Consider the following 27,120-nt stretch of genomic DNA (forward strand, 5'->3'; position numbering starts at 1 on the left):
GCATAACCCATGGTTAATGAGGATGATTGCATATTCAGCAAACTGACACTGCCTCGATTTTTTGGATATAATAGAATCACATAACTCATTTGTTGTAGAGGGTTTATTTTCTAAACCCCATTATTCCAGGAGTGCATGTCCTGAGTGTATTCCCCATAGTTTTCTATCCATTAATTTTCCTCATACATACTCCCAGTGGGTAAGCCTCTCTGGTGGGAGGATTTTTTTTTAAATTGGCCCTTAGGTATTGATTACTAAGAATCAAACTATTAAACTGGCACCTGGTGATTTGACTGGATAGAGAACCACCTGACATTTAAACCGGCAATTTTTTGTGAATGGAAATAAATCTTTTCTGATTATCAAAGGTTCTCAATAAAAGCAGAATTAAATATGGACACAATTTTGTTAAGAATTTCAGGTCACTAAATAATTAACTATAATGGCCTGGAATTTGATGGAAAACTCTCAGCATTCACTATTATTACCCCTCCACATCCACCTACAATTTCAGGAATTAGCACAGCATCAATTAATGCAGAAACTTTGAATATTGTGATCTGTAATTTACTGCTCCACCACAGGCTGTGCTATGGACACCACTCCGGAGTCAGCAGTCAGTGAAATCAATAGATCTGACAAGGACACTTTTCCCATTCTCAGATTACTGTAAGGAACCCCATAAAAAGTTAAATGAAATGTAACTGGATTTTTAATTACAATCTGAGACATAACTATTTCTGTACAATCAATCCAGCCCCTGAAAAAAATATTTTTTATATTTGTGGAACTTGCTAAATGTTTTGATGATTAATGCTGGCATTGACATGATGGCCTCCTATGCTATAAATTTTTCTGTGTTTCTATATTTCTAAACACTAGATTTTTAAAATAATTATAATAGATATTTCAGTTTCTACTTTAAGAGCCAATAATTTACTTTCCATAAACGTTTAAGAAAGATTTGATTATTAGTGCCTTGGCTTTCCTGGTTTGCGGCCCCTCACAATTCTTTAATATGTTTGGTTATTTGGAAAACATGATGACATCACTGCAGCTCAACACTGGGAATCCCCATTAAACTAAGCTACAATCAATTAAACATCAAGAGAGTTAAAGTTCTTGCCACAGAGCTCGCTAGAATTCATTTCTCAGCGCAGTTTTCTTTCATGAGTGAGCACATTTGCTTTGCTCCTGACCTCAAAACCTGGGCCAACAAAAGAGGACAAAAGTTAAAAATTAGAAATTGGAGACAGTACATCCAAGATTTCCTGATATACTGTCCCTTTGGAAAGCCCTTTTGCTTCTTAAAATTGGGTCCTTATGAATCATATCTATGCATGCAAATTTTTGTGAAGAGAAGGATGCAGATATCCATGGATACAATTCTCCTAGTCCCTACAACAGTATTGTACAATTGTGATTGGAATAGCCTTTGTGCATTTTGCTGCAGGGTTTTCTCTATGTCTTTTTAAATTGATGGCTTTCAATAGCAACAGGCCAAGAGTCGTGAACCTATAAGGCAGTGAAGCAACTTTCAAAGAGTACCCAAAATAGGTGTGACGTCGACGGGCTGGCTTCTGCCTGTCTGCTTATACCAGCATGACGCCTGAGCAATCTTGAGATCCGAATCTCATTACTGTGCCACCTATGAGCCAGGAGTGCCAAATAGATGCCAGCAGCTCATCGGGTCAAGGAGGGTAGAAATTCAAAGAACTCCCACACTGAGATAGCTAGCAGCTCAAGTCTGGTGCAATGGAAGGCAATACTTGGGGGGATGGCGCTCGAGAACTTCTGCAGTGAACTGGAGTGTTTTTGGGGAAACCCAGGAGCACAAAATAAATGTCTTAGGCTGTTTAGTGATCTAGACGATACAATGAATAGATAATAAGAAATTGCATAATTGTATAGATTAGCCAAAAGGTTAAAATTGTGGCAAAAATTTATAAAAACAAATAATGAAGGAAAATTAGATAAATGTTTGAAACAGAGGAAAGTACAGAGCTGGAAATAGAGGGCCAAGCAGTTCAATTAGCTTTGCGTTGATCTAAATGAGTGTTTACCATCCTCTATTTTGTTAACTTTTCAGTTCTGTGGTAGTAGATTTAGGATATAAGATGGAAAAACAATCTAAGTAGAGCAACACTGAAGGGCAGGGTAGATGAACAAAGGAATTTTTAACATGCAGATATATAAATCATTAAAAGCTTGTTCACAGATACAAAAAGGTGACCAACAAATTCTGATGAGATGCTGAATTCTATCACAAGAATATAAAAGTGAAGAAACACGAGTGCTATTATACAGAGCACTACACAGACCCCATTTGGAACATTTAACTGGATGGCCATTAAAGTTTTAAAGGCTGTTCAAAGGTGACTGTGGAGCCAAAAATTATTTCAGGTGTAGTTAAATCTGGAAAACAGAAGGTAGAAAACATGTTTTAATATTTTCTTCTTTATCGTTAAAAATATACTAGAAGGGCCATAGTGCCTCAAACATGATGTTATGCAGGATCATATGCCTAATCTGTAGTCAGATCATGCTGTTTCTATTATATTTTAGTATATGTTTATACTCCAGCAAGCGTTTTTAAAATTCTGCTATGAAAATGTTGATTACATTTTTCAGGCTTCAAACATATGATTATCTGATACCATTCGACTTCAAAACAGAACCATCATGCCCAAGCTCAAAATACATGGGTAAGCAAGTATAAAGTTAATGTCGCACTGTGCATAATAATGCTGTTACTAATGACTGCTATGAGGTTTCCTTTGATTGTGAGTTAAGGAGACATTAATGTTGGTGGTAATATTAGCACATTATTGTGGTACTGAATGATAGGCCATTCATTTGCATCTGAATTTCCATTCATAGTGAGGTAATTTTAACTTTTGCTTATGGTGTAAAATGAGCAATATTGGATCGACTACCCTTTACACTCCTCTGACTTCAATTGAAAGGAAAAATTGGGCATTGTTTTAGTAGGCGGTTAAAGGTTAAAATTACCACCAGTGAGTTTTTAATCTTGCCATTGAGAAAAGGCCATGCGGTTGGAAAAAAATAAATTACATTTTATATTTTCCTTACCATGACCTTAAGATATGTCAAAACCCTTCTCAGCCAGTGAATTACTTTCAATGTTTAGTCATTGTTGGTTTGTAAGTAAACAAGGCAACAATTTGGTGCTAAGTCAAAGGGAAAGTCACAACAAAAACAGCAAATTTGGAAAAACTCAACAGGTCTAACATCATCTGTGGAGAAACAGAGTTAATGTTTCGAGTTCATATGGCCCTTTTTCAGAGCATTCTCCACAGATGCTGAGTTTTTCCAGCATTTTCTGTTTTTGTTTCAGATTTCCAGCATCCACAGTATTTTGCTTTCATCAAAGGGACAGTCACCCAGGCTGTTTCCCAGCCACTCCTAATCCTATATTTTTCATTGTTACCTTCACATCATCTGCTACGTTTGTGAAATCAGATGCAAAGTACTCATGTAATACTTTAGTTGTGTCCTCTGCCTTTACATGAAGATTTCCCTTTGGGTCCTAGATAGACCCAACTTTTCCCTAGCTAATCACTCACGGTTTATGATGGACAAATTCATTGTACAATGCAGACCCATATCGATTCCCAGGGGGAGGCAGTTCTGCATGAGTTTCTTCATAATATTAATGAATGATGCCATATGGGCCAATGAAGGTAGTAGCCCATGGCACTGCCTGCCCCTTGGGAATCCACATAACTCTGAGAGAACAAATTTCTTCCCTGCAAATATTAATAAAATGTTTTAGGGTTCAATTTAATGTTGCCTGATGATCTTTCACACAACCTTTCTTTTCCTCCTACATTAACTTTTTCAATTCCCTCCTGTACTTTCCATAATCTTCCTAGTTATTAACTGAATCTTGCTCCTGACTTCTGCAAAAGTCTCCTTTTTCTCTTTTATTTTTAACTTCTATTCCCTTAGTCACTCAGGTGCGTTAGCTTAATATTCTCTACCTATTCCTTCCCAAGGAAGATGCCTAATTTGTTCTATCACTTCCCTGAATGCCTTCCCTTTCTGTTACTGCTTTACTTTGCACTCACACTTTCTGATCTACCTGTGCTAGGTCCCTTCTTAAATCACTGAAACTGATGCTTCCCAAGTTGAGCACCTTTACCGTCAATATTTTCTGGCTTCTTTTCATAAATATTTTAAACCAAATTATGCTGTGATCAGTGTTGGTTATGTGACCTCTTACTGTAACATATTCCACTTAACCTATTCCATTTCCCAGAACCATATTCAACACTACTTCTTCCCTTGATGGACTGGAATCATATTAGAGGTAATTTCAGATGCGTTGGTGGTGAAGGGGTGGGATTGGTCAGCAGTAGCATGTGGGAAATCTGGAAGTTCATGTTTCCCCATAGCTGTAGAGTTAAAACTCCACAGAGTACATCTTGTATCAATAATATGTGCGGTATAAGGTATCCGGCATTGCAAGGGTTAATGTGGGACTGGGAAACAGTACCACTAACAGTCTGATGTAAAGAGACACATAACCTGAGACTAGAGTCAGCTGTGGACTCGACAGAGACCTGTGTAGAAGCAAGGATGGAGTTAGCACATAGCTTGGGTTATACCTTGGTACATGTACATAGTTATGTGTTACCAATAAACACTTAATGTTCAACCATAGAAGACTCAGAACCTCTTCACAAGACCAAATGAACATACAATACACACTATGTGGCAGCTAGTGAAAAAATCCAGAACCACGATGAAGCTGGAGCGGAAAATAAAGGAGCAGCATTCTGACCTGATTGAAAGCACCTGAAGTGAAGACACAGTGAGAGATCACCTGAAAGAAGCTCCATTACAGAACTGGAAGTAGATAGGCAGTAGAAAAATCTCCATAGTGTAGCTGAGGACCCCACAAGATCTCATGGAGGTCCATTGTGAATGCCCATAGAGTACAGAGTCAATGGACCTAGCAGGGGTGAGCAAAAAGATTCAGTTCTAAGCCAGGACTAGTTTAAAGCTTCAGTGCTGTAAAAACAGCCCATTTTCAAAAGCACTGCAGCCAGCCCTGCTCCATATTATGTGGTGACCAAGCTCATTCTAAAGGAAAATAAAAGAAGCAGAGGTTTAAAAACCTTAGACAAAGCTAGAAATACACTGTAAAACACTCCAAAATCCTCCATTGTGTAGGGAAGGCCCAGAATAGTTGATTGAGTAAATCAAACCTAAAGACAAAGAGGCTGGGACCACCATCTCCATGGAAGCCCACCAAAGCATTGGGAAAACTGAAAAATCAGTTACTGTGGTGTCATCTTTTTAATCTGCATAGCATTTAAAGCTGTACTCCTCTGAACTTTAAAGCAACTATTGCCAACAAACCAACCTCACCAGACCAACTTGGATTGATCCAAGGGCCAGACCAAACACAAAAGTGGGACTTTAGTGAAAAAGATCTTTAAGATACATGATAGCTTAAGGATTAGATGAAGGGGCAGAAGCTGAACAAGTGAATACACTACTTTATACAGTAGGTCTGATAGTTGATGATATTATTGCGAGGCAAGGAATAAACAAATCCTCCGATAAATTTGATGAAGTTTTAAAATCATTCAATAGATATTTTAATCTAGGAAGCAACAAAATTTTAGAGACAGCAAAATTCAACAAGCATATCCAACAGCTTGGAGGACTTGTTGACTCTTTTATAAATGAATTATACAGATTAGCTAAAGGCTGTGACTATGGTGACCTTAAGTCAGAACTCATAAGGGATAGACTTGGAATGGCTGATGATGCCCTTTCAGGCATACTACAGGCCAAGGTAAAGATCTGACTCGAGTAAAGGCCATCCAAATAGTCAGATAGTCTGAAATCTGCCAACAGCACCGATCTGTGCTGGCGCTAGAAAGATTATTTCAATGACTCCCTGGAGGGCATCTAGAGACCCCCATTTGAGAACCAATGTGCTAATGCTGTGCATTTCCAACATCTATCTATTGTTAATAACTTGACCGAGACCAGAATTTTTTTTAAGACAAAGAAATTCAAAATCCCAGTTATTTACTGAAATAATGAAACCACAATATTACACAGTTTAAAAAATGAATTTTTACTATAAAAGAGCCAACACTAAATATTACCTTAGCTAACCCCATATACTCTAAAACCCAGAAAGTTAAACATGAATTAACAGGTAAACTTTGGTCAATTATAACTATACACACTAAATGGATCTAAGACAGATTTTATGAATGAGCTCAGCAGTCCATCCAGCATATATGTCATCAATCTTAGTCATGAAGTCCTTCAGAACCCCGTCATCCTGACAAAGCATTTCAGCCCCTCTTCTAGGGTTTAACCTGACCCACAAATGACAGCAGTGTGCAACCAACCTGAATTCCACAGCCACAGTCTTCACCAAAAATGGCACATGTTTGCAGAAAATCTTCAACTCAGCTCATGGCAGTCTGGATGGTGTAGATCTACAAATCTTATCTTTAAATAAGAGAAACAGCTGCAGCAACTATATATTTGCTTATTCTCAACTTCTGGATCTAGCCTCTATCTTCTTCAGCCTGTCTATACTGCACCACTGGAATCATCAACTATTGAGTTCTGATCACTGTGACTTTTTATATAGTTTCAAAAAGAAGTTTTGGTTTCCAATCTCAGTTTCAGTCTTTGTTTCCTTAGGAAAGGGGAGGCTCAGTTTCAATACTTAGTTTCCCTTTTCAGTTTTCTTTTTCAATTAGGGTCTGGCTCAAAAAAATACAAGATATGAAACTGGATTCCATCACAGTATTTAGTTTTGTATTTCAAGCAGTTACAATTTTTGAAATTGGTATTGATTTTTAATTTGACTTTAATTAAAAACGATTTGTGGGTGTGCTTTGAAGGAAAGTAATTTTACCTGGACTGCAGTGGTTCAAGGCAGTGGTTCACCACCAACTTCTTAAGGGCAATTATTGATGGGCAATAAATGCTGGCCTAGCTACCGATGCCCACATCCCATGAATGAATAAATAATAAAAATTGATGGATGAGAGTAGATCAGATTTTCTAGGCCTCCAACCACTGATGGCATGCAGGCTGTAATGTTGAAGGCCTATGTACCAGAGTTAGCTGCTCCCCAGCTGCCAATCAAGTTATTCTAATACTGTATCTCGATGACACTAACACCAACCTGATAAATTGAGAGTTTGCCCATGAATGTCCTCCATACAGAAAGAGATGAACCTAACCCAACCAATTATTGTCCTACTAGTCTCCTCTCAAACAGTAGTAGAATGATGGAAAAAGTCATCAATAGTGTCATGAAGTTACTTGTTAATAACCTGCTCACTAATATGTCATTCTGGTTCAGCCAAAACCACTCGGCTCCAGACCTTATAAAGCCTTATTCCACACATGAATCTGTGAGCTAATGCTTAAGAGGAGGCAGCTGTCATTGACATCAAGGCAACTTTTAACTGAATGTGACACCAAGGAGTCCTAACATGACTGAGGACAATGGAAGTCAAAGGGAAAACCTTCCAGTAGCTGGAATCATATCCAACACAAAGAAAGAGGGTTTACTTGTTGAAAGTCAATCATCACAGTTCCAGGTCATTACTATAGGAGTTCCTTGAGGAATTGTTCTTGGCTCAAATATCTTCAGATGCTTCATCAATGATATTGCCTAATTTCAGTTGATCAATGCTAATGCCACTGACTGGATATCCACCCTCTCCTCACAGTTGCACTATGACTGTCATTTGTATAATCTACAGAATGCCCTGCAGCAACTCAGCAAGATGGCACTAACAGCACCTTCATCCCCTGCAAGTTATACTACTGAGATAGGCAAGGGTAGAAAGGGGGAAACAATCAACTACAAAGTTACCTCCATAAATCTCAAACCATCCTGACTCTGACATATGTCACTGTTCCTTCACTGATGCTGAGTCAGAATCCTGAGCACCATCACCAGGAGGACTGCATTGCACCAAGATCATGTAGTGGGCAATGACAAGCTGGATGTGATGTCATTGCTGGGGGTGATGAGAGACAAATGCAAATCTGGCAATGAGGTGGTAGTTGTTCCAATTTTCCTTCCTTCTCTGCTGTTAGTCTACTAAATCTACTTAGTTTGAGTCAAAAAACAAAGGAAGAGCTGCTACATTGCTAGAATATTTTTTTACATATCTAGAACTCCAAACAATGAGCAAATTTTCAAAACTGAAAGCAAAAATAGAGTAGTGATATTAGGAAACTTTATTGGCTGGATTTTCACTACAAAGGGCATTAGCTCAGGTCGGTAAATTTCCAGAGTCGACAGACCCACCTTGGTTTAAAGGCCCCTGTCACACACAATTGTCTCAGTTGGAATAAAAACAGTTAGACCCCCTAGCCCCCAACCCTCACACCCACTCACCCTCTCACCAAGCCACCCACTCCACATGGCCGTTCCATGGCTTCTATGCCAACTCACTGCCAACTCATGCCCCCACCCATTACAATGTTGTCTGGCTTTCTAGGTATTTCCATCCCTTTCTGTTTAAGATAATCTCTTGTTTGTTTGATTCCTGAAATTGTGGTAAAGCTGTCAGTTTCTCTTACTTAAATCTTCCACCATGTTGTCATAATGTAAATTTCTTGAATAGTTATCATCCCTGTGCTTGCTGACCTACGTTCTCATTCTTGTTTTCAAATTCTTCTATTTCCCCGCCCCTCCCTATCTCTGTAAGTTCCTCCAGCTCCACAACTCTCAGAGATATCTGTGCTCCTCTAATTCTTGCCTCTTGCATATCCCCAATTTTAACTGCTCCACCATTGGTGGCTGCGTCTTCAGTTGCCTAGGACCTAAGTATAGAATCCCCTCCTTGTGCCTCTTCACCTTGCTTTCCTCCTTTAAGACGCTCTTTAACATCTACTTCATTGACCAAACTCTTGGTCATCTGACCTAATCACTGGGATTCTGTTGGGCTGACGGGGGTCTCATCCAACAGTTGGATAACCAGAGAGGAACCTCTTATCAGTTCTGTGGGGGTGGCCCGACAGAATTAAGTGCTGTTCAGGCACTTGAGTAGCCACTATTGGGTCTTCCCGGCAATTGAGGCCCAGGCGGCGGACGTCCTGCCGGCTGAGTGTTGCTGGCCAATCAGAAGCCAGTAGGAACAATTATTAGAGGTCTGGATCATTGAGGGAACCCAGGCCAAAGGTGAGTGAGGGTGGGGTCATGGCATGAAGGTCATGGGAGTGATGGGGGGAGGTCAGAGGCAAGGGATAGGGGCTTTTCAGTGGCCACCCCACTGCCCAATGCCAGGTTTCTCAAATGTGCTTAGAGATCATCCCCCCCCTCAGGAGGCTGCTGGCAAACCCAACAGGGCTTGCAGGGCAGCCTTGCAAGGGCATGGAAAGGCCATCACTAAATTGTAGTGGGCTCAGGATAATGGTTGCCAATTGTCTCATTAATAAACCTAATTGACACCAAGACTTTCAATCTAATCGGAGGAGGCTTTGCTGCCACTGGGAAACTAACACTGGGATTCTCTTGCAATTAGGTGGGCCTGGTTGCTCACTTTTACCATCACAATAGGTTGCATTAAATTCAGCCTCATGTCTCTTAATATGACTCTGTGTCATATTTTGTTTTATTATCCATTATAATTTAGGTTGGGTGTCTCTCATTACCAATCCATTTGAAAAGGAGTCTGACAACCAAAAAGGTTTGAGAACCACTATATTGATATCTCAATTGTATCTGTTTATGGGTACATAACTGTCTAAACATGGGCAGAAATCTGTAATGCTGAGCCTCCAGATGAACCTAGGATGGATATTAGGGCCAAAAGATTAGCATTTCTGAATGCCCCTTTATGTACTTCCTGTCTTTATTTTACATTTGGGCTGAATATAGGTTGGAAGATCTGAGAGAAAAGTATTGCACGTTATATGACAGTTTTGACAGATCAATAAGCAAACCATAATCTTTAAAATAGATGCTTCCTAATAGGCTTGGTAATTCTCTGGATCAAATGACTTCATGTGAGAAATATTTGAAAAACATGGTAAAATGCAAATCATACAAATAAAAACAATGCACAAATATAGAAGCAGCTGCTTGGTGGTACAGAATTTGAGTATTGCTGAAAAAAAGCTTTTCATCTCACACTCATCAGGACAGATGCATAAATGCCAAATTTCAAAGGGACCAACAGTTTGTACTGCAGAAGAAAAGGGTGCTGATTGGTTGGCAAGTCGACTCTGATTGGCTGAGGCATTATCATGGAGATTGCATGCTGGAACTTTGTCCCCCATGCTTTTGTTTAATTCAAAAAAATCCACAAAGGCTGGACATGTTCTTTCTGCTTGCAGAGGACAGGTCCTTGCGCATGAATATATGTAGCTTCTAGCAAGTGTAAATGAACCACATTGTTAGCCTGACTGATAATCTTAAATTGGTTATTAGTGTAATTCTTCGCACGTTCAAGATTGTTCAGCAAGTGGTGTCCACCCGCATCTAATATCACATTTAATATTAGATATTATGTTCTGAGTTTTGCAAGCACAGGTTGGTTGAGTACGGTCTGCATGGTGCCTCTTGTGAACAGCTGCAGAAACATGATGTTTGAAATGAGCCACCAGTTGTTGAGATGAATGGCCTACATACCTGGCATTGCACTAGCACTGAAAATCATATACCACATTATTCATTTATGTTGTAGGGAGATGTATTTTTGGCTTGATTGCAGCATTCTGTTAGTGGAACTGTTACGGTATCTGTTTATGGATTATGTAGACTAAAAATGGGCAGAAATCTGTAGCCCTGTTACTGCCTTAAGGTAGCCATTCTCTGCTACCATATTAAACTTCTTTCAGACAGTTAGTGAAGGAAAAGACCAGAAGTCAATCTTTACTCAGTTTTAGATTAACTACAAAGTTAGACATTATAAGTATATAGCTTCTAATTCTAAAATCCACCATCAGTGTCAATAAGTGTCTATACTCTTTTGAGCAAACTAAAACAAATGGCCAAATTAACTAATTAACAACCACTTAGTGGAGTACTGCTGGGCCTGGGCCGCTTCTCTGTCAGGATGGTGTCCACCCTGTACTCGCTGCTGCAGGCTGCTCTGCTCTGCGACAACGCCATGGCCGTGCTGCATGAGGAGCGGTTCCTCAACAAGGTCGGCTGGGGATCAAACCAGAGCATTGGTGGTTTTGGAGAAGAGCCGGGGATTAAATCGCAGCTTGTAAATCTAATCTGATCTGTATGAATGGTGATGGGATTGCCATTGATAGTACTGAACTCCATAACAATTGTACTCATTACTTTTTGGATGAAGAATTGGAAGAGAGCATCAACACTCTCTATGGTGATGAGAGAATGCAGGATTTTCTACATAAGTGGAGATTTGCAACATATTTTGTTGTTTAGAGGAGATTTGCAACATATTTTGCTGTTTAACTCCACAATCTCCCTCAAAGTTCCTCTGAACTGTAATAAAAGCAAACCTATGGCATTACATATTTCAGTGTTTTGTAGACATAAAAATTAAAAGAAAATGGGATCAATGCAAAAAATGATTTGAACTTTTCAGTGTCCTGTTCCAATTAAACTATGGAAATTTTCAGTTAAAAAAAACAGAACTTGAAAGGAAACTTGTCAAAGTTAAATTAAGTGTCATTTTGGGAGCTAATGATGTTCTCCAGCCCCTGTGGTGTCCACAGATTGCAGATCTCAAGCAGACCGGCAGAAAGTGTCTCTTTGTACTCTTTTGTTACAACCGCTCCCCAGGCCAGGTTCCCCCAGTTTGTTATGATCCTGGACGAAGTACTCCAAATTGTTATTCTCCTGGGTGAGGGGGGATGAACTGGTTCCCCTTCTTTATTTAACCCCCTCAATTGGTCGCAACAAGGTTAATTTAAAATTAATTTAATTTCCCTTTAGGATACCTTTTCCCAGTTCAAATATATTTCTGTTTCAAAAGGAGCTAATTTAACCAGGTTTTCTTGAGTTAAAGAGGGATTGAGTTTATTAGTTACTAAAACGTGATAAAAAAAATAAAAATGCAACATACTTACGTACACACAGATTAGAAATGAGAAGTGAGCACAGAAATAAAACTTAAAAAGATATACAAATCAGTTTTTGGCTGATCCGCGAGGAGTAGATGATGAAATGTTGCAGCCATTCATAAGACCATAAGACATAGGAGCAGAAGTAGGCCACTCAGCCCATCGAGTCTGCTCCGCCACTCAAAGAGATCATGGCTGACCTGATAATCTTCAACTCCACTTTCCTGCATTGTCCTCAAAAGCCTTGATTCTCTTACTGATTAAAATTCTGTCTATCTCAGCCTTGAATATACTGAACAACTCAGTCTCTACAGGCTTCTGCGGTAAAGAATTCAATTGGTTGATTCTGATAGAGCTGACTTTGGGCAGTTGAGCAGTGGGTTTGGATATTCTTGGTTCTGCAGGTTAGCTGAAAGGAGTTGTCCTGTTTCCTTTTTGACTGTGGCTTTGCTAACTTGTGACTTGCTTCTAGCAATCAGAGTGAGAGGACTTATTTACCTGCAAGTGCAGGGATGCCTAGTTGATGTTCTTCAGCTGTGACCTCCCTAGCACACCCTCACACACCAGGCCTGGAACGCTAAAACTAGCTCACAGAACCAGGGTTGCAGTTGGCTTTTTAACCCCTTTCTTGTGTATTCCTGAAAGGGAAAAAACAAACATGTCTTTCACCCAGATCTGCCTTCTTTTCAACTCATATCATGTCCACAGTCTGGGATATAAGTCACAGGAGATGGTTTCTGCTAAGGTGGTAATCAGCCTTCATTGTTTCTACAACTACAGGAAGTTACAGTTCAGTTTTTGCATTTCATCTTTTCCATTGAGGTGTCTCTGTCTGAAGGAAGGCTTGACACCTTTTTAGATGCAACATTCCATTCTCTGGACTAGTTGGTCAAGCATAATCCACATAGAAATTTTCCAGCAAGTGGTTACTTTACAGCCTCGGCCAGCTTTTGCTTGTATGTCCTTTTTAAAAAAACACCACTTTATTTAAAAAGTTCAATATGTCCATAAGTAATTTGTGGCTATGACCCATGGTCATGACGCTTTTGAGTAACAAATAAACAATGAGCAAATGATCAAATGGTTAGCCCCTTAAAGGAGCACTGTAACAAAAAAAGACAAAACTTTAATGAAAACTTATCAAATTAAATTAAAATAATGTTCCCGGAGCTGGTGATGCACTCTAGCCCCTGCAGCACCCACTGGATGCAGAAGACCCCAGATACACCAGCCGAAAGTATTTCTTTAAATTTGCACAATTCATTATCAAATTATTGCCTCCCCCAACCCCATCCCTCGCCCCCCCCCCCCCCCACCAACCACACATCCCAACATCTGTAGACATCTAACCTCAATTTATACAATTAACGTGGCTTTTCAAACTTTCCTTGACTTTATTTCATTAGACTCTGGGAAGAAAATACATTTTTTGCTGCTACATGCCTGATTATAACATTGTAGTGTAAGTAAGTTTGCTTTTATTGTTTCTTAAATGATTGTGTTAATTTTTTCCTTTGCCTTTCAGCCAACCTGGTCTCAATGGAGATGACCTACTTTGTCTGTGGGTTGCTGTTTGCTGTTGTGGTTAAAGAGTGGGTATGGGATTATGCCATTACAGTTACTCTTATTCACATTGCAGTCACCTCAACAGGTACGTAATGTTTTAGCTCAAATATGTCTCAGCTAAAGGTATTCTGTATCATTTAAATGCTCAAAATATAATTATATTTTCTTAAGAGATGTATAATATTGATATAAACAGAACTCCATGCCTCTTACACTCAGAATAACACCATAGGTCTGTACGGAAAAAAACATATTGTATCACCATTTGAAGAGACTGCAAGAGGATCCATTTTCAGTAGAGTATGTATATGAGTGATGAGATGTGTAGTGTATTGAAAATTGAATTGTGCAATACACATAGAAGGAGTCTAAAAGGAGAATAAAGAATCCATGTTTTAACAGCACATGCAGTTCTGATTCTGAATGCATTTTGCTGAGTCTTATTGTTTCTTCCCAAGGACTCCACAGAGAGCAATCTGGTAATGTCAAATTTCCTGACCAACAGAGCTCTATGGTTACGGGCTTGCGGACACATAATGTGACAAATAGCCTTTTGTAGAATTGTCTTTAGATCAAAGCTAACACTACACAGTGGGAATGGGGGCGGGGCAATTTATTAGTCTGAGGAGTCTTGGATACAAATAATTGTCCTGGTCTCCCAAGAGCCATCATTATCAATGCAGGCACAGTGGACACCTGCAAACTCAATATTAGTCCCCAGGTGATGGGCTTTAATGTGCAGAATCACATTTCTAAGATCAGTAAACACCTAAACATAGCTATACCTTGTCTTGTGCTCATTCGATATTACAAGCTTATTTATGAACATGACACCGAAGGAAACCATCGACATTTGTGCCGCGTGGTTATATCATGACAATATGGACGCACCATCATTTTCTGAATCTGTATTCATTGAACTTAGGAATTTAGCATCTCAAACAGTCAAGTTGAGTTTTAATAATACCATGTGTGCCCAAATAGATGGCGTAGCCATGGAATCCTCTCTAGGTCTAGTGATTGCTAACATTTTTGACGGTTTCCATAAGAAACATTCTTTTGATGGAATGAGCCTTAACCTCCTACCAGGGGCATATTTCTGATATGTAGATGATACATTCACAATCTTTGAATATACAGCCACGTGTGAGGATTTCCTTACACACCTTAATATGCTCCATCCCATGCACAAAATTACTTTTGAGATGGAGCAGTTTAATGCACTCCCTTTCCTCAACATGCTAGTTGAGAAATCCGTTAATGGGCTCTCTATTATTGTCTATTGCAAGCTTACCTTTGCCAGGCAATATACGTATTGGGATTTGTACAGCTCCACGTACTATAAGATAGGCAGAGTACAGACCCTACTCAACCAGGCCGCGCTTGCAAAACCCAAAATAAAATGCCTACTTTTAGATGTGATTCTGAGATTGGGAAGCACTTGCTGAACAATCCTGAGTGCATTAATAGCTCCAACAACCAATCTAAGCTATTCAGTTGAGCTCGAAACGTGGCTTATTTATGCTTGCTGGAAGCGACATACATTCATAGGCATGTATCATTCTCTGCAAACAAAAGGAATATGTTCAATTACTAGGAAGCTTGAGGACCCTATAGTTCCCTGTTGCTTTCTCCATAGCAAAGCCTCAGTCAACATGCCAACCAACCAGCACTCTTTTCTCCTGTGGTATAAATTGTTGTGATCATTGAAATTTGACATTCTTGTGTTTGTTATGTTGAGTGCAAGAAGAGTTTTGGCAACATGTCTCTCTTCAGCAATACCTTGGGCTTTACTCACCTTGATCTGAGCTTCCCTGCTGCCAGCCTTTACTGCAGCATAGGAGCAAGATGTGCAGCCACAGCATGGACCACTGGTGAGGAGCAACAGGAGCAGTCACACCAATACTAGAAGCACCAGGAATCAACAACGGCAACTGCATCTGTCTTGTCCACTGCCATGCATCACTCCACAAGACAGAGAAAATGGACACAGGTCTCCAACTCGAAGGAAGCCCCAGCACAAGATATACAGGCAGAGGATTAGCCTTCTCAACTGAGTGCCTTAGGAGGCTCAAGACCTTCATGGCAGGTTTTTGCTGACACCTGCAGCCGCCCTGGAACAAGATCTTCTTCGAAAAGGGCCAGGTGGCCAGTGGTCATCAAGTTCACCATGGTCCTGAATTTCTTCACTTGCAGCTCTTTCCAGGGATCTGCTGGTGACGTCTCCAACCTGGTGTTCTCAAGTGTATCTTTCAGGTGACCAATGCCATGATTGCCAAGGCCACCTCTTTGTCCACTTTGGCACTGAGGCCAGACACAGAGAGCAGTCGGTTATGCTGCAGTTGCTAGATTCCCACAGATCCAGGCAGTCATTAACTGCACAATATGGAAATCAAGGCACCCAAAGATTAGCCAGGATTCTTTGTCAATCACCAGGGATTCCAGTCCATTAATGTTTAACTTATTTGTACTGTCATGCATGTATGAACAAGGTACATGGAAACTGCCATTATTCATTCAAACTGCAGCGGTCACATCTTCCATAGGTTTTTGTTCCTCTGCACAGAATTAGTGCCTGGCACCTTAGAGTCAAGGCTACCCTCTGAGGCCCAGGCTGATTACCCCAGAAAGGACTCCTGTCAGTGACCCCACCACCAGCCCCCGCCACCCACCCCCCCCCAACCCCCAACCCCCAACTAACCCAAAAGAAATCATTAATACACTTAAAAATCTAGCCATCACATTTCACATCCTCTTCTCATCTTCCAAACTGGTCATGCCATTCTCCTGAAGACTACTGTCCATTTAGAATTTGGGATAACAGATGACAGGAGAATGAAGAGTTCAGACAAAGTGTTTGAATTAGTGAAATCAACAGATAGATAACAACATTAATATTGTTATACACACCCAAGTGAAGCCCCTTGTGCAACTAAGTCTTTCTCATCCGCTTCCTATTACTCCTCCTATGTGGTGTAATCCCTGTGGCTTCAGCAGAGCTAGAGACAAGCTGCTGTTCCCCTGCTCTGACAGATGCGATGCCCATGGTGGACATCCTCTGGGTTTTGAAGTCAGTGAGGGCCCACCAAAGAGTGCTCTGTCTGCACTGGTGCAGGGCTAATTCTGTCATCAGGGCAGGAGGCAGCATGGGCTGAGGAAGGAGTAAGGGATGAGTGATGGGAGAGCCTTGAGAAGAATTCCTACTGCATTTTCTCTCTCATGGCTTGCATACATTTCCCTGCTATCCAGGATCTGGAGAGAACTTGGCTGCACTTCAGTGAGTCACTGAGTCACCAAGCCTCTTCTCCTTCCAGTGTAAAATGACAGACTAAGTGTATAGGCCATTAGTCATGGCCAATACAAACTCGAAGGCTTGCATTGTCCAATTCTCCATGCAGATGGCCACTCTTACCATGGAGGTCAGTATAAAATTTTGCTTTTAGAGTGGAACTCACCTGAGGTCGTGAAACATGATACAGAACTTCAAAAACATTAGAGATCCTTGGCTTCATAAGGAGAGGCATGGAAAACAAAAGCATGGTAGTTATATTAAATCTTTTTAAAACACAGGTTAGTCCTCAGCTGGAGTATTGCATCCATTTCTGGGCAACACACTTTATGAAGAATGTCAGCACTTTGGAAAGGGTGCAGAGACATTTACCAGAATGATACCAGAGATGAGGGACTTCAGTTTATGTACATACTGGAGGTGCTGAGATTGTTCTGCTTAGAGTGGTGAAGATTAAGGGTTTTAATTAAGGTGTACAAAAGTATGAGGGGTTTGATGGAGTAAATAAGAAAGTGTTCCCACTGGCTAGAGAGTCAGAAAACAAGGGGCGAAATTTTCACAGAATTGCACTAAGTGCAGTAGTGGGTGGGCAAAATGGAGTCCTACTCGCCGATGAAAATGGAGGGTTCTCAGGCCATATTATTCCAAGCCTGCCTCACTGTTTATTCACTCTTGTGAAACACGCCATTTCCATGGCGAGCAGGCTCTCATTCGTCCACCTGACATCACCCCACTGTTGCATCACGCCGGCTGCCATCTCTAAAAGGCAGGCGCCAGCAAAGCGCTCATTTCCACCAGCTCACCACATGGTCAGCAAAGGAAAGAAGGCTGCAGCCCCCGCTTCAGTGACGGGTCCCTCGAGCAATTGCTGGATGCAGTGGAGGCCCGCCAAGACGTGCTCTACCCCTGCTCTGCCTGCAGGATGGGCAGCAAAGCCACCAACCCAGCTTGGGAGGTGGTGGCAGCTGTGGTCAACGCAAATGCCCTGCAGAGGAGGACAGCCACCCAGTGCCGCAAAAGGATGAATGATCTGCTCCATTCCGCCAGGTTAAGTCAGTCTTTTCATCACTCCCAACTCATAAACCCATCAGACACCCACAGGGCCATCACTCACTGCCAGTTCAAGGGACATCACCATTCACTCTCTCACACACACCTTCATTGTCCTCATCCCATCTATGGGACTGCTCACCATCCACACCAGCCAGACATGCTTATCATCTGGCCCAGCAGATGTTCTGATACATTCTCCCCATCTCTATCCATGCAGGACAAACTGGCACACAACAGGAAGGAAAGGTCTCAGACAGGTGGAGGGATGCCAGAGATCAAAGTTCTGACAGAATTTAAAAACAGAGCCATCCAGCTGGCCAGCGATGACCGGGACCAGTCCTGTGAGGTCGGTGCTGCTCTACCAAGTGAGGATCCAGCAGCGCAACATCCATCAAACAACCATGCCACGAGTGATGTGTCCTGTTTCACAGGCCACTGCCATGCATTAATTATCTCCCATTGCTTCTGCAGACACATCTGGGAAACAGCCAACAGATTCCATGACCCAGGGCCTCCAATCAAGTCTCGAAGAAACCTCTGAAGAGGAATCTGGAGGCCCCGTCCCTGAAGATACATCACAGCGCCCACCCACACCCTCCACCAACACAGAGACACACACCTCGGTGGGACCTAGTTTTAGAGTAGCCTCGGGACCACAATCTGGTGAGCACATCACATTTTCTGATCCACAGCTGATGGAGGCAGGGACTTCCCAGGTACCTAGCACTCGGAAGGCTGCTGGAGGCCAGAACGTTGCTGAGTCCGAGTCAGATGACAAGCCTTTGGACTCGGTCATGTCACAGTTGCTGGAGTTGCAAAGGAAAGCTCAGGAACATCAGGAAGGGATGTCCAATGAAGTCCTCAGATCACAAGGGACGATGGCGGAGTCCGTCCGTCCTCAGTCTGAGGTGATAGCGCCAGCATTGCAATGCACCGAGGTCAACACTGGCAGGATGGCGGCAGCCATGGAGACCGTGGTCCAGGATGTTACTCCTGCACTGCCACACAGGCTTAACTCCATTACTGATGCCATAGTTGATCTCCAACAGTGTGTGCACAAGTGGTGTGCTGGGCAGCTTGATCTCACTCCAGCTACCCCTTCCAATGACGGAGTCAGCCAGGGGCCCTCGGGCACCCAAAAGGAGGAGGATCAGTAGATGCACACTCCAGGGCCATCCATCCAGGTGAGCCTGGGAGTGACCGGTCCATCCAACTCCACTCTTCCTGTTACCTCCGCAGCTCCAGCTTTACAGGCTGAGTAGGGTGCCACTGCCACACAGCAGGACCCTGAAAACAGGCCAGGGCCCTCCAAGTCTCAGCCCTCCAGAGGAAGCCCGCCAAGGTCATCAGCGACAGGGTGTCACAGTCAGCAGGCTGCCTCCACCTCCGCTGTGGATGTCCAGGGAGCACCAAGACAGCAGCAGGCTTAGGAAAGTTAGATAAAAATAGTTGCAAAGCCTGGCCACGGATATTGGTCACTTGTACATACTGTTCACTATTGTCAATAAACTCTTAAGAATGCCTCCCTGCCCGTGGCTCCTTGTTCTGGTGAGCAGTGCTCATGTCATTCAGATGTGAAACCTTTCTACACAAGATAAAAGGCAGGTGCCTCAGGCCAGGGTCTCCACTGCATCTTCATGACAGGAGCTTCTCACAGAGGGTATCAGTGCTGAGATAAGCCAGACTGGAGTCAAACGCTCACAACTTCGATGTGAGGATCTACGGGGACACCTCATGTCGTCATCATCCTCCACAAATCTGGCAGCTATGAGGGCCTCCCAAGTGCGCCTGCCTCGTCTAGCCAGCGTGAGAGCCTCAACCCCATCGTCGTCACCACTGAGGACCCCCTCACTCTCATGCCCGTCAGCATCCTCCTCATCAGAGGAGACATGCAGCTCCTCCATCTCCTCCTCTGTCAGTTCCTCTCCCCGTTGCAGTGCCAGGTTGTAAAGGGCACAGCAGACGATGACGATGCGAGACATGCTCTGTGGACAGTATTGCTGGGCTCTATCAGACTGGGCCAGGCACCAGAACCTCATCTTCAGCATCCTGATGGTCTGCACCACCAAGTTGTGAGCTGCAGCATGAACCTCATTATAGCGTCGCTCTGCTGCAGTCTGAGGCCGCTGCACAGGTGTCAGCCATGACCTCTGCGGGTAGCCCTTATCCCCAAGGAGCCAACCTTGCAAACTGTGTGAACCCTGGAAGACTGCAGGGATCTGAGAGGGACTCAGGATGTAGGCGACGTGCACATTCCCTGGAAACTGTGCGCACACCTGCAGGATACGTTTCTTGTGGTCATAAATCAGCTGCACATTCAGTGAGTGGATTCCCTTGCGATTGATGAAGTCCACTGAGGGTAATGATGGAGACCTGAGCGCCACATGAGTGCAGTCAATCACACCCTGCACCTGTGGGAATCCCGAGATCAGGGCAAATCCAATGGCCCTTGCATCCTGGCTGTCCCGGTCCCAGGTGAAATGCACAAAGTTGTGTGCCATGGAGAAGATGGCATCCGTGACCTCATGGGTGCATTTATGGGTGGTGGATTATGAAGTTCCACAGAGGTCACCTGTGGAGTCCTGAAAGGAGCCACTGGCATAGAAATTGAGCACCACAGTCACTTTTACAGCCACTGGCAGTGGATACCCTCTATGTCCCTTTGGCGCCAAGTCCTGCAGTAAGTGGCAGATTTGAGCCACCAGGTCCCTAGATATGCACAGCAGTCATTGGCAACACAGGTTCTCAGTTATCTGCAGGAACAGCAGGGAGCATCTATAGACCCTGGGTGTCGCTAGGCGCTGACAAGCCGTGACTCGCTGTCGCTCCTGGGCAGTGTGTGTGGGAACCCCTGCTGCCGCTTCTTCATGAGGTTGCTGGTCCTGCAGCCAGGAGCCTCAGTCGCTGTCACTTCTGTCCTCTGAGGTCTCTGTAGGCCAGCAGGCACACAGCTAGGTCACCAGGATCCATGATCCTGACGTAGTCCTCCTGCAGCATGAAAGAGAGAGAGAGAGACATGGTTTTCAGTGCTGTACTTAGCACCTTTCCTGGCCTTATATGACCACCCCTTAATGCTTCCCGGAGAGTGCTGGTCACCACTCGCATGGCCAGAGATGAGTTCGCTGCATGGCTGCCCTGTCAACCTGCGACATCCAAACCAGGATGCTGAGATTGCAAGAGGCTGTGAGCGCCTCCAGCAGTGACCTGCTACATGGCTAGTGTTGGCGAGAAGGTTGTACAACGTGTGCAGCCCAACTGCTCCGTGGTCCAATAAAGTGGTGGCAGACTTGAAGTCTGTGCCGATGGTAGGGGAGAGCCGGGTGGGGGGGTGGGCTGGTTATGGGTAAGGTATGGAGCACTTGGTGACAATTTTGTGCCACTGCGTTGCTTGCATGGGCAGGCAGGCTAGGACCCCAGCCCCAATCATATTACTCTGGCTCCACCTGATCTGTCTCACTTGCAGAGGCATGGTCAGTTCATACAGGTGTCCCTAATGTGTGGCCATTTCCCTTGTTTACCCCGACTCCCACCTCGATTGCCTGTGTGCGGGGTGCAGCGCCAGAGCAGCACTTGACACCACTCCCCCCCAAACCCGCCACCGACAATGGTCGCCTCCAAGGCAGGCCAACACTTGTCCTCAGACACCAGCCCCCCCAGCAGTCACCTCTGGGGCCTGGCATCAGTTGCCTCCATCCCCGGTGCCCCGAGGCCTGTAAACAACAGGCGAGCTGTGGGGAACGCTATTGCTCACTCACTTCAGTTCCCCCAAAGTGAAGTGCACCTGTGTTTTGTAGTGAAACATATCGACATGCTTTCCTGCCAACGTGGATGGTCAATTCAGTGGGTTCCAAGAGCCTGGCAAGATGGCCTTTTAAAGTTATGCTTATGTATTACAATTAGCTCCCCGCTGACCGATGGCAGGAAACGCGGTCTGCTACCGGCAGGCTGAGCGGGCGACTGTGACCTGCCTTCAGGCCATCGTGAAGCAGGTCGCATCATATTTTCAGCGCATGCCATCTATCACGCCCACCACCAACGGGCTGGGAAAATTCCGCCCAAGGGTACAGGTCGAAGATAGTTGGCAAAAGGACTAGAGGGAGATGAGAATTTTTTTACGCAGCAAGCTATTCTGATCTGGAATGCACTGCCTGAAAGTGTGGTGGAAGCAAATTCAACAGTAAATTTCAAATGGAATTAAATAAATACTTGAAAAGGGGACAGAGTGCAGGATTGTGGGGAAAGATCAGGGGAGTGTGGCTAGTTGGATAGCTCTTCCAATGAGCTGGCACAGATACAATGGGTCAAGTGGCTTCCTTTTGTGTATGATTCAATGATTTTAATAATTAAACAATATTACTGAAGCTTACGCTTGCTATATTGAAAGGTCATTTCATGCCCTGAAATTACATATTGCAAACTGCTGCCACAGTGAAATGGCACCACCATGAAGGGACTTTGTAAACTCAGGTCTTGCACCTTTTCTTCTTTATCTACCACACCTAATATTCTTATATTCAAGTGTTGATTCCATGATATGGCGTTCTAAGCAGGACTTAAGATGGACTCCTCAAGAATGCTGGTCTGCACTGCTGGATCAAGTGATCAGCCAGGCCTCTCTTAGTAAACTGTACAGACTATTATGAGAATATGTAACTTTCCAACAATGGTGATACAGTTCAGAACTGTAGACCTCCAATTATTCTGCTGCACATCCTGAACAGCCTTGCTTATGTGTGCACATTTCAAAGAGGCAGGAATGAGTTCAATGGAATCAATTGCCCTGTGACATACATAAATACAAGAAAGATGAAAGGCAGAATTTTACGCTTCACGGGCGCCCAACCTGATCGGACGTAAAATAGCACGAGAAGACGTCGGGGGGACATCATTCCTCATGCGCACAATCTTCAGGTCAGTGGGCACACGCAGTTGTCAGAGTTGCACCCACCATCAATTAAGAGGCCACCTAAGGCCATCAAAAACCCAAATTATCACAATTTTACTTTGCCTGTGCAATTTTGCGCTCGTCGCACAGGCAAAGCGGGCAGGTGGCAGTCCACATTTTGAAAAACCTCATTTTTGGGTGAGGTGAAAAAAGTAAGCAGCATTGCCATTGTGAGTAATGAGAAATTTAGGAAATAGTTTGCTGCTTGTTGCTTATTTGAACATGACAGCTTCATCTCTGTTCTGAGTTTCATTCTTAACATTTCTAGATTTCATTTCAGGACTCATTGGTGTCTCTAAGACCCCCGGAGGATTTTGACCATGTGGACCCTTCCAGGTATCAGGCAGCCTTCTTTTACCCTGGTAATGGGGATTGTGATCTCCACTGAGGAGGAAAAGAGGGACAGAAGGGAGAGGGGGCCAGGTGTCCCAATGCAGATTCCAAGGGAGCAACCTGTAGGAGGAGAGGCGCAGGCACAAGGGGCGCAGGCACAGCAGGTAGTTTTTCTTCTCTCAGAGGGTAGCAAATGTCTGGAATTCTCTATCCCAGAGAGTTATGGAGGCTAGATCACTGAAAGTATTTAAAGAGGAGGTAGATAGATTTTTGTTGAGGACTTTGGGTATTTGAGGGCTATGAAGAGCTGGCACGAAAAAAGAGTTTAGGTCTGGGGCAGATCAGCCATGATCATATCGAATGGCAGGTCAGGTTTGAGGGGCCAAATGGCCTATCCCTGTTCTTATTTCTTATGTTCTAATGTGGAAGGGGCCGCAGAAGACGGCACTATCCTACTGCTGATTGCTGCAAGGCAGCTACCTCAATATTTCTGAAGTACAACGCTGAAGGAGGCTCTACCTCTCCAGGGAGACCATGACCTCCATTTGTCAGATGATTGGGCCTGAGATCAGCTCCAACAATGTGGGTGGACACCCCATACCAGTGGCTCTGAAGGCCACAGTGGCCTTCAACTTCTCTGCCTCCGGCTCTTTCCAGGGGTCTTTCTGGAGTCTCCCAATCAGCTGTCTATGGTTGCGTCAAGCTGGTGACAGAAGCTTTGTTCAGGTGGGTACTGAACTTTATTCATTTCCGTACGGACAAGGCCAGCCAGGCTGAGCGAGCCTGAGGTTTTGTAGCAATTGCTGGGTCCCCCCGCATCCAGGGTCCCATCGACTACACACATGTGGTTGTCAATACACCTAGCAGGTCAGCCAGATGCCTTTGTCAACAGGAAGGGCTTCCACTCCATGAACATGCAGATAGTGTGTGACCACAGGATGCAGATTTTGCAAATCTGTGCACAGTACCCTGACAGCTCCCATGATGTTTATATCCTCAGACACTCCCTATTCAGTGCTCCAGCCCGACTGGATGGATGGCTGCTGGGTGACAAGGGCTTACTGTTGAAAAGGTGGCTCATGATGCCTCTCTGCCGCCCAAGAACAGAGGGAGGGTAGAGTTATAATAGGAGTATTGCCTCCACAAGGGTAGTGGTAGAGAGGACCAGAGGCTTTCTGAAGATGCGCTTCCGATGCCTGGACTGTTCAGGGGGAGCACTACAATACCCACCCGGAGCAGGTGTCACTGATAATGGTTGCATGTTTTGACCTCCACAACCTGGCACTAGTAAGGGGGGACCTACTGGAGGAAGAGGATCATGACACAGTTCCACAAGCCACAGGTAATGAATCCAGTCTGATTCAAGAAGAGGAGCACGGTGAGGAGAATGCTGAGGGCATGGAGGCAGACCTCTGTATCCTTCAGGGAGGCAGGGACACCAGGAATGCATTGTTCCAATGCTCCTTCAGCTAGGCTTTCAAAGATCTGCTCCCACTTCATGCCAGGGCTGCCACCTCCATCCCGGATGACTGAAATTACCCTTTCATTTGAACCCAAAGTCTACTCAGTGCCTGTGCAATAACGTTTAGAGCCACTCATGCCCATCATTACATATTGGTGTACCCTGCACCATAAAAATAAAAAGGTGAAGCGTACTCAGACCATTACAAGAAAAACAAAATTGATCTCATTTTGACATCCAAAAAGAATTACATAACGTTCTCTGGTCTTCATTCCCAGACCAGTAAACATAAACAAAACATTACACAGATCACCCGTGACCAGTCCCTCTTGTGCTCATGGTGCCTTAAATTTATGTTTGTGAGTGCTGTCTTGATGCCCCTCCCACCCCCTTCTCTGGCACCAGCATTGGAGACAGGCTGCTGACTCTGATGAGATCGCTCTGGACCTCTCTGCTCACCATTGATGGATGGGCACTTAGCTGGGATACTGGGTGCCTCATCCATCTCCCACATTGGCACTGACCACCTGAGGTCATTGCCTGTGTGAGGGTTTGCAGGTCAGAGTGCACCCCAGGAATCCCTGATTCTGTTCCTGGAGCTGCCTCTACATGAGAGTCGCCACCCTCTCAATGGAGGAGGCTGTGCATTTGGCCATTAGGCTCCACATGCACTCCTCCACAACAGAGACCATGGCATGCAGACATTAATGGATCTCTGTCAGATCCTCCTGCACATCCCGCTGGACATCCAGCATCTGTCACCTAATGGACGACTCCAGAGGCTCATCATCAGCTTTTGACTGAGCATCAAAGTGGTCTCCAGCAGACCTCCGGCGCCGGTGCCCTGGGCACTCTCTGCCTCCGCCTGCACCTCAAGCGAGTGTGAAGTGTCCTCACCGCTGTGCTCTGACATTATAGCCTAATGCCCATCGAGGTGCTGGTATCTGCACTGCTGACTGGTTCAGAGAGCGGGTGTGACGCAGGTGCAACAGAAGTCTGGCGGTCCTCTGGCATCAGGGGTAAATCTTTGGGGTCCTGCGATTGAGTGTGTGCTGACGAATCTAAGGGAGAACAAGATGTCATTAGTTTAAGTTGTCACACCGTCATCGTGCCTGCCTGGCACCCTGGTGAGACAATGGAGATCTGCATCATGGTGCCATCATCTTTCAATGATCAATGGGGGATCCAGTTTTGAGGCTCCCATCAATGAGAGACAACACAAGATTGTTTGCACCACCTGAAACTCCCACCTCTGTGCACAGCAATCTTACCTTCGTCTGACACCCCAGCCTCTCTGCGGTCAGTTGACTGAGATGTGTGGTGTCTCTCCAGCTACAAGGCATCCTGCTCAAAACTGGATAAGATTAGGAGGTTTGGGGGCCTCCGTCTGTCAGTGACCTTTCAATGGGTTGTCTTCTCCTGAAAGGACAGAGGAAGATTGATTAGTCCACTCTCTACCCATAGTGCCATTCCAGCCTGGCCAACCCCAACTGTGGAACACCTTACAGGGCACATCCGGATCATGACCCTTGAGCTGGAAGGCGCTCAGTCAAAGCAGCTAGGGCTCATCCCCTTGGCCAGCTCCAGCGTCATTGACAGTTGTCAATCAGACTCCAACATCCCTGAGCTCCACGGGGGATGGGCAGCCCTTAATATTTCTCCATGCTGATCCATGCCAACATGGTACTCACCCTTCCCGAGCACAACAGGTTGTTAAACCTTTTGTGGTACTGCACCCATTTGCGCCACACAATGTCGTGGCTGCTGATCTGTGCTGCCACCTCCTCCCAAGCTCTTTTTGTCAGGTGCAGTGGCCTCCTCCTTCCATCTCTGGGGACAAGGGTGTCCCTCCTGGCAGCCACCTGCTCCAGGAGGACCCTGAAAACCGGGGCACGAGTGCCAACCTGACCTGCCCTCCTGCCTGGCGTCTCCAGCCGCACTTGAGGCTATAACTTCGGTATTCAGAACGCTACAAATATGTTCTTCCTTGGCAGCCTTCAAGGAGCTGCCTGTGCCATTTTTAAACCGGCTGCCGGGTCGCCATTGGACCTGGTGACCAACAGGCCCCCACCTCTGCCCGGCCCTTCCCGACCACTGACAAGACGCATTTCACGCTGGGCGAGCCTTAATTGGCTAGCCAGCATGAAATTGTGGTTGGGGGCCGATCACAGGTGGTGACCCGTTTCCCAACCAGTCATGGGTCCGCCGATCGCGCCCACCAACCAAGGGTAAAACACAGGCCTAAATCTACCTGGTGTCAGTCTGCTAGTTCTATGTACACTTGGAGTGTCCTATTTCTATTTTGTGCAAACACACTTCTCTCTCTCATTACAGCTTACTGCTTCTGATTAGATCTGACTGTTTATTCAAACTGTTCAGAAAATGCTTGTTCCAATTAAATAT

General features: G+C 44.4%; 2 protein-coding genes across 2 annotated transcripts in view; both read left to right on the forward strand.

Moving 5' to 3' along the window:
• Positions 1–14,512, forward strand: part of tmem244 (transmembrane protein 244) — a 41,411-nt gene extending 26,899 nt beyond the window's left edge. Inside the window, exons 3-5 of the mRNA XM_041187388.1 lie at positions 2,632–2,705; positions 13,595–13,720; positions 14,319–14,512. Of these exons, the coding sequence (XP_041043322.1) occupies positions 2,632–2,705; positions 13,595–13,720; positions 14,319–14,512 (394 nt within the window). The remainder of the gene's footprint in view (positions 1–2,631; positions 2,706–13,594; positions 13,721–14,318) is intronic.
• Positions 11,088–11,549, forward strand: LOC121278069 (immediate early response 3-interacting protein 1-like). The gene is given in 1 exon segment (XM_041188123.1): positions 11,088–11,549. A coding segment is annotated over 1 exon segment (462 nt).
• Positions 14,513–27,120: the final 12,608 nt, after the last annotated feature.

The sequence above is a fragment of the Carcharodon carcharias genome, chromosome 5 (genome assembly GCF_017639515.1).
Source record: "Carcharodon carcharias isolate sCarCar2 chromosome 5, sCarCar2.pri, whole genome shotgun sequence".
Classification (NCBI taxonomy): domain Eukaryota; kingdom Metazoa; phylum Chordata; class Chondrichthyes; order Lamniformes; family Lamnidae; genus Carcharodon; species Carcharodon carcharias.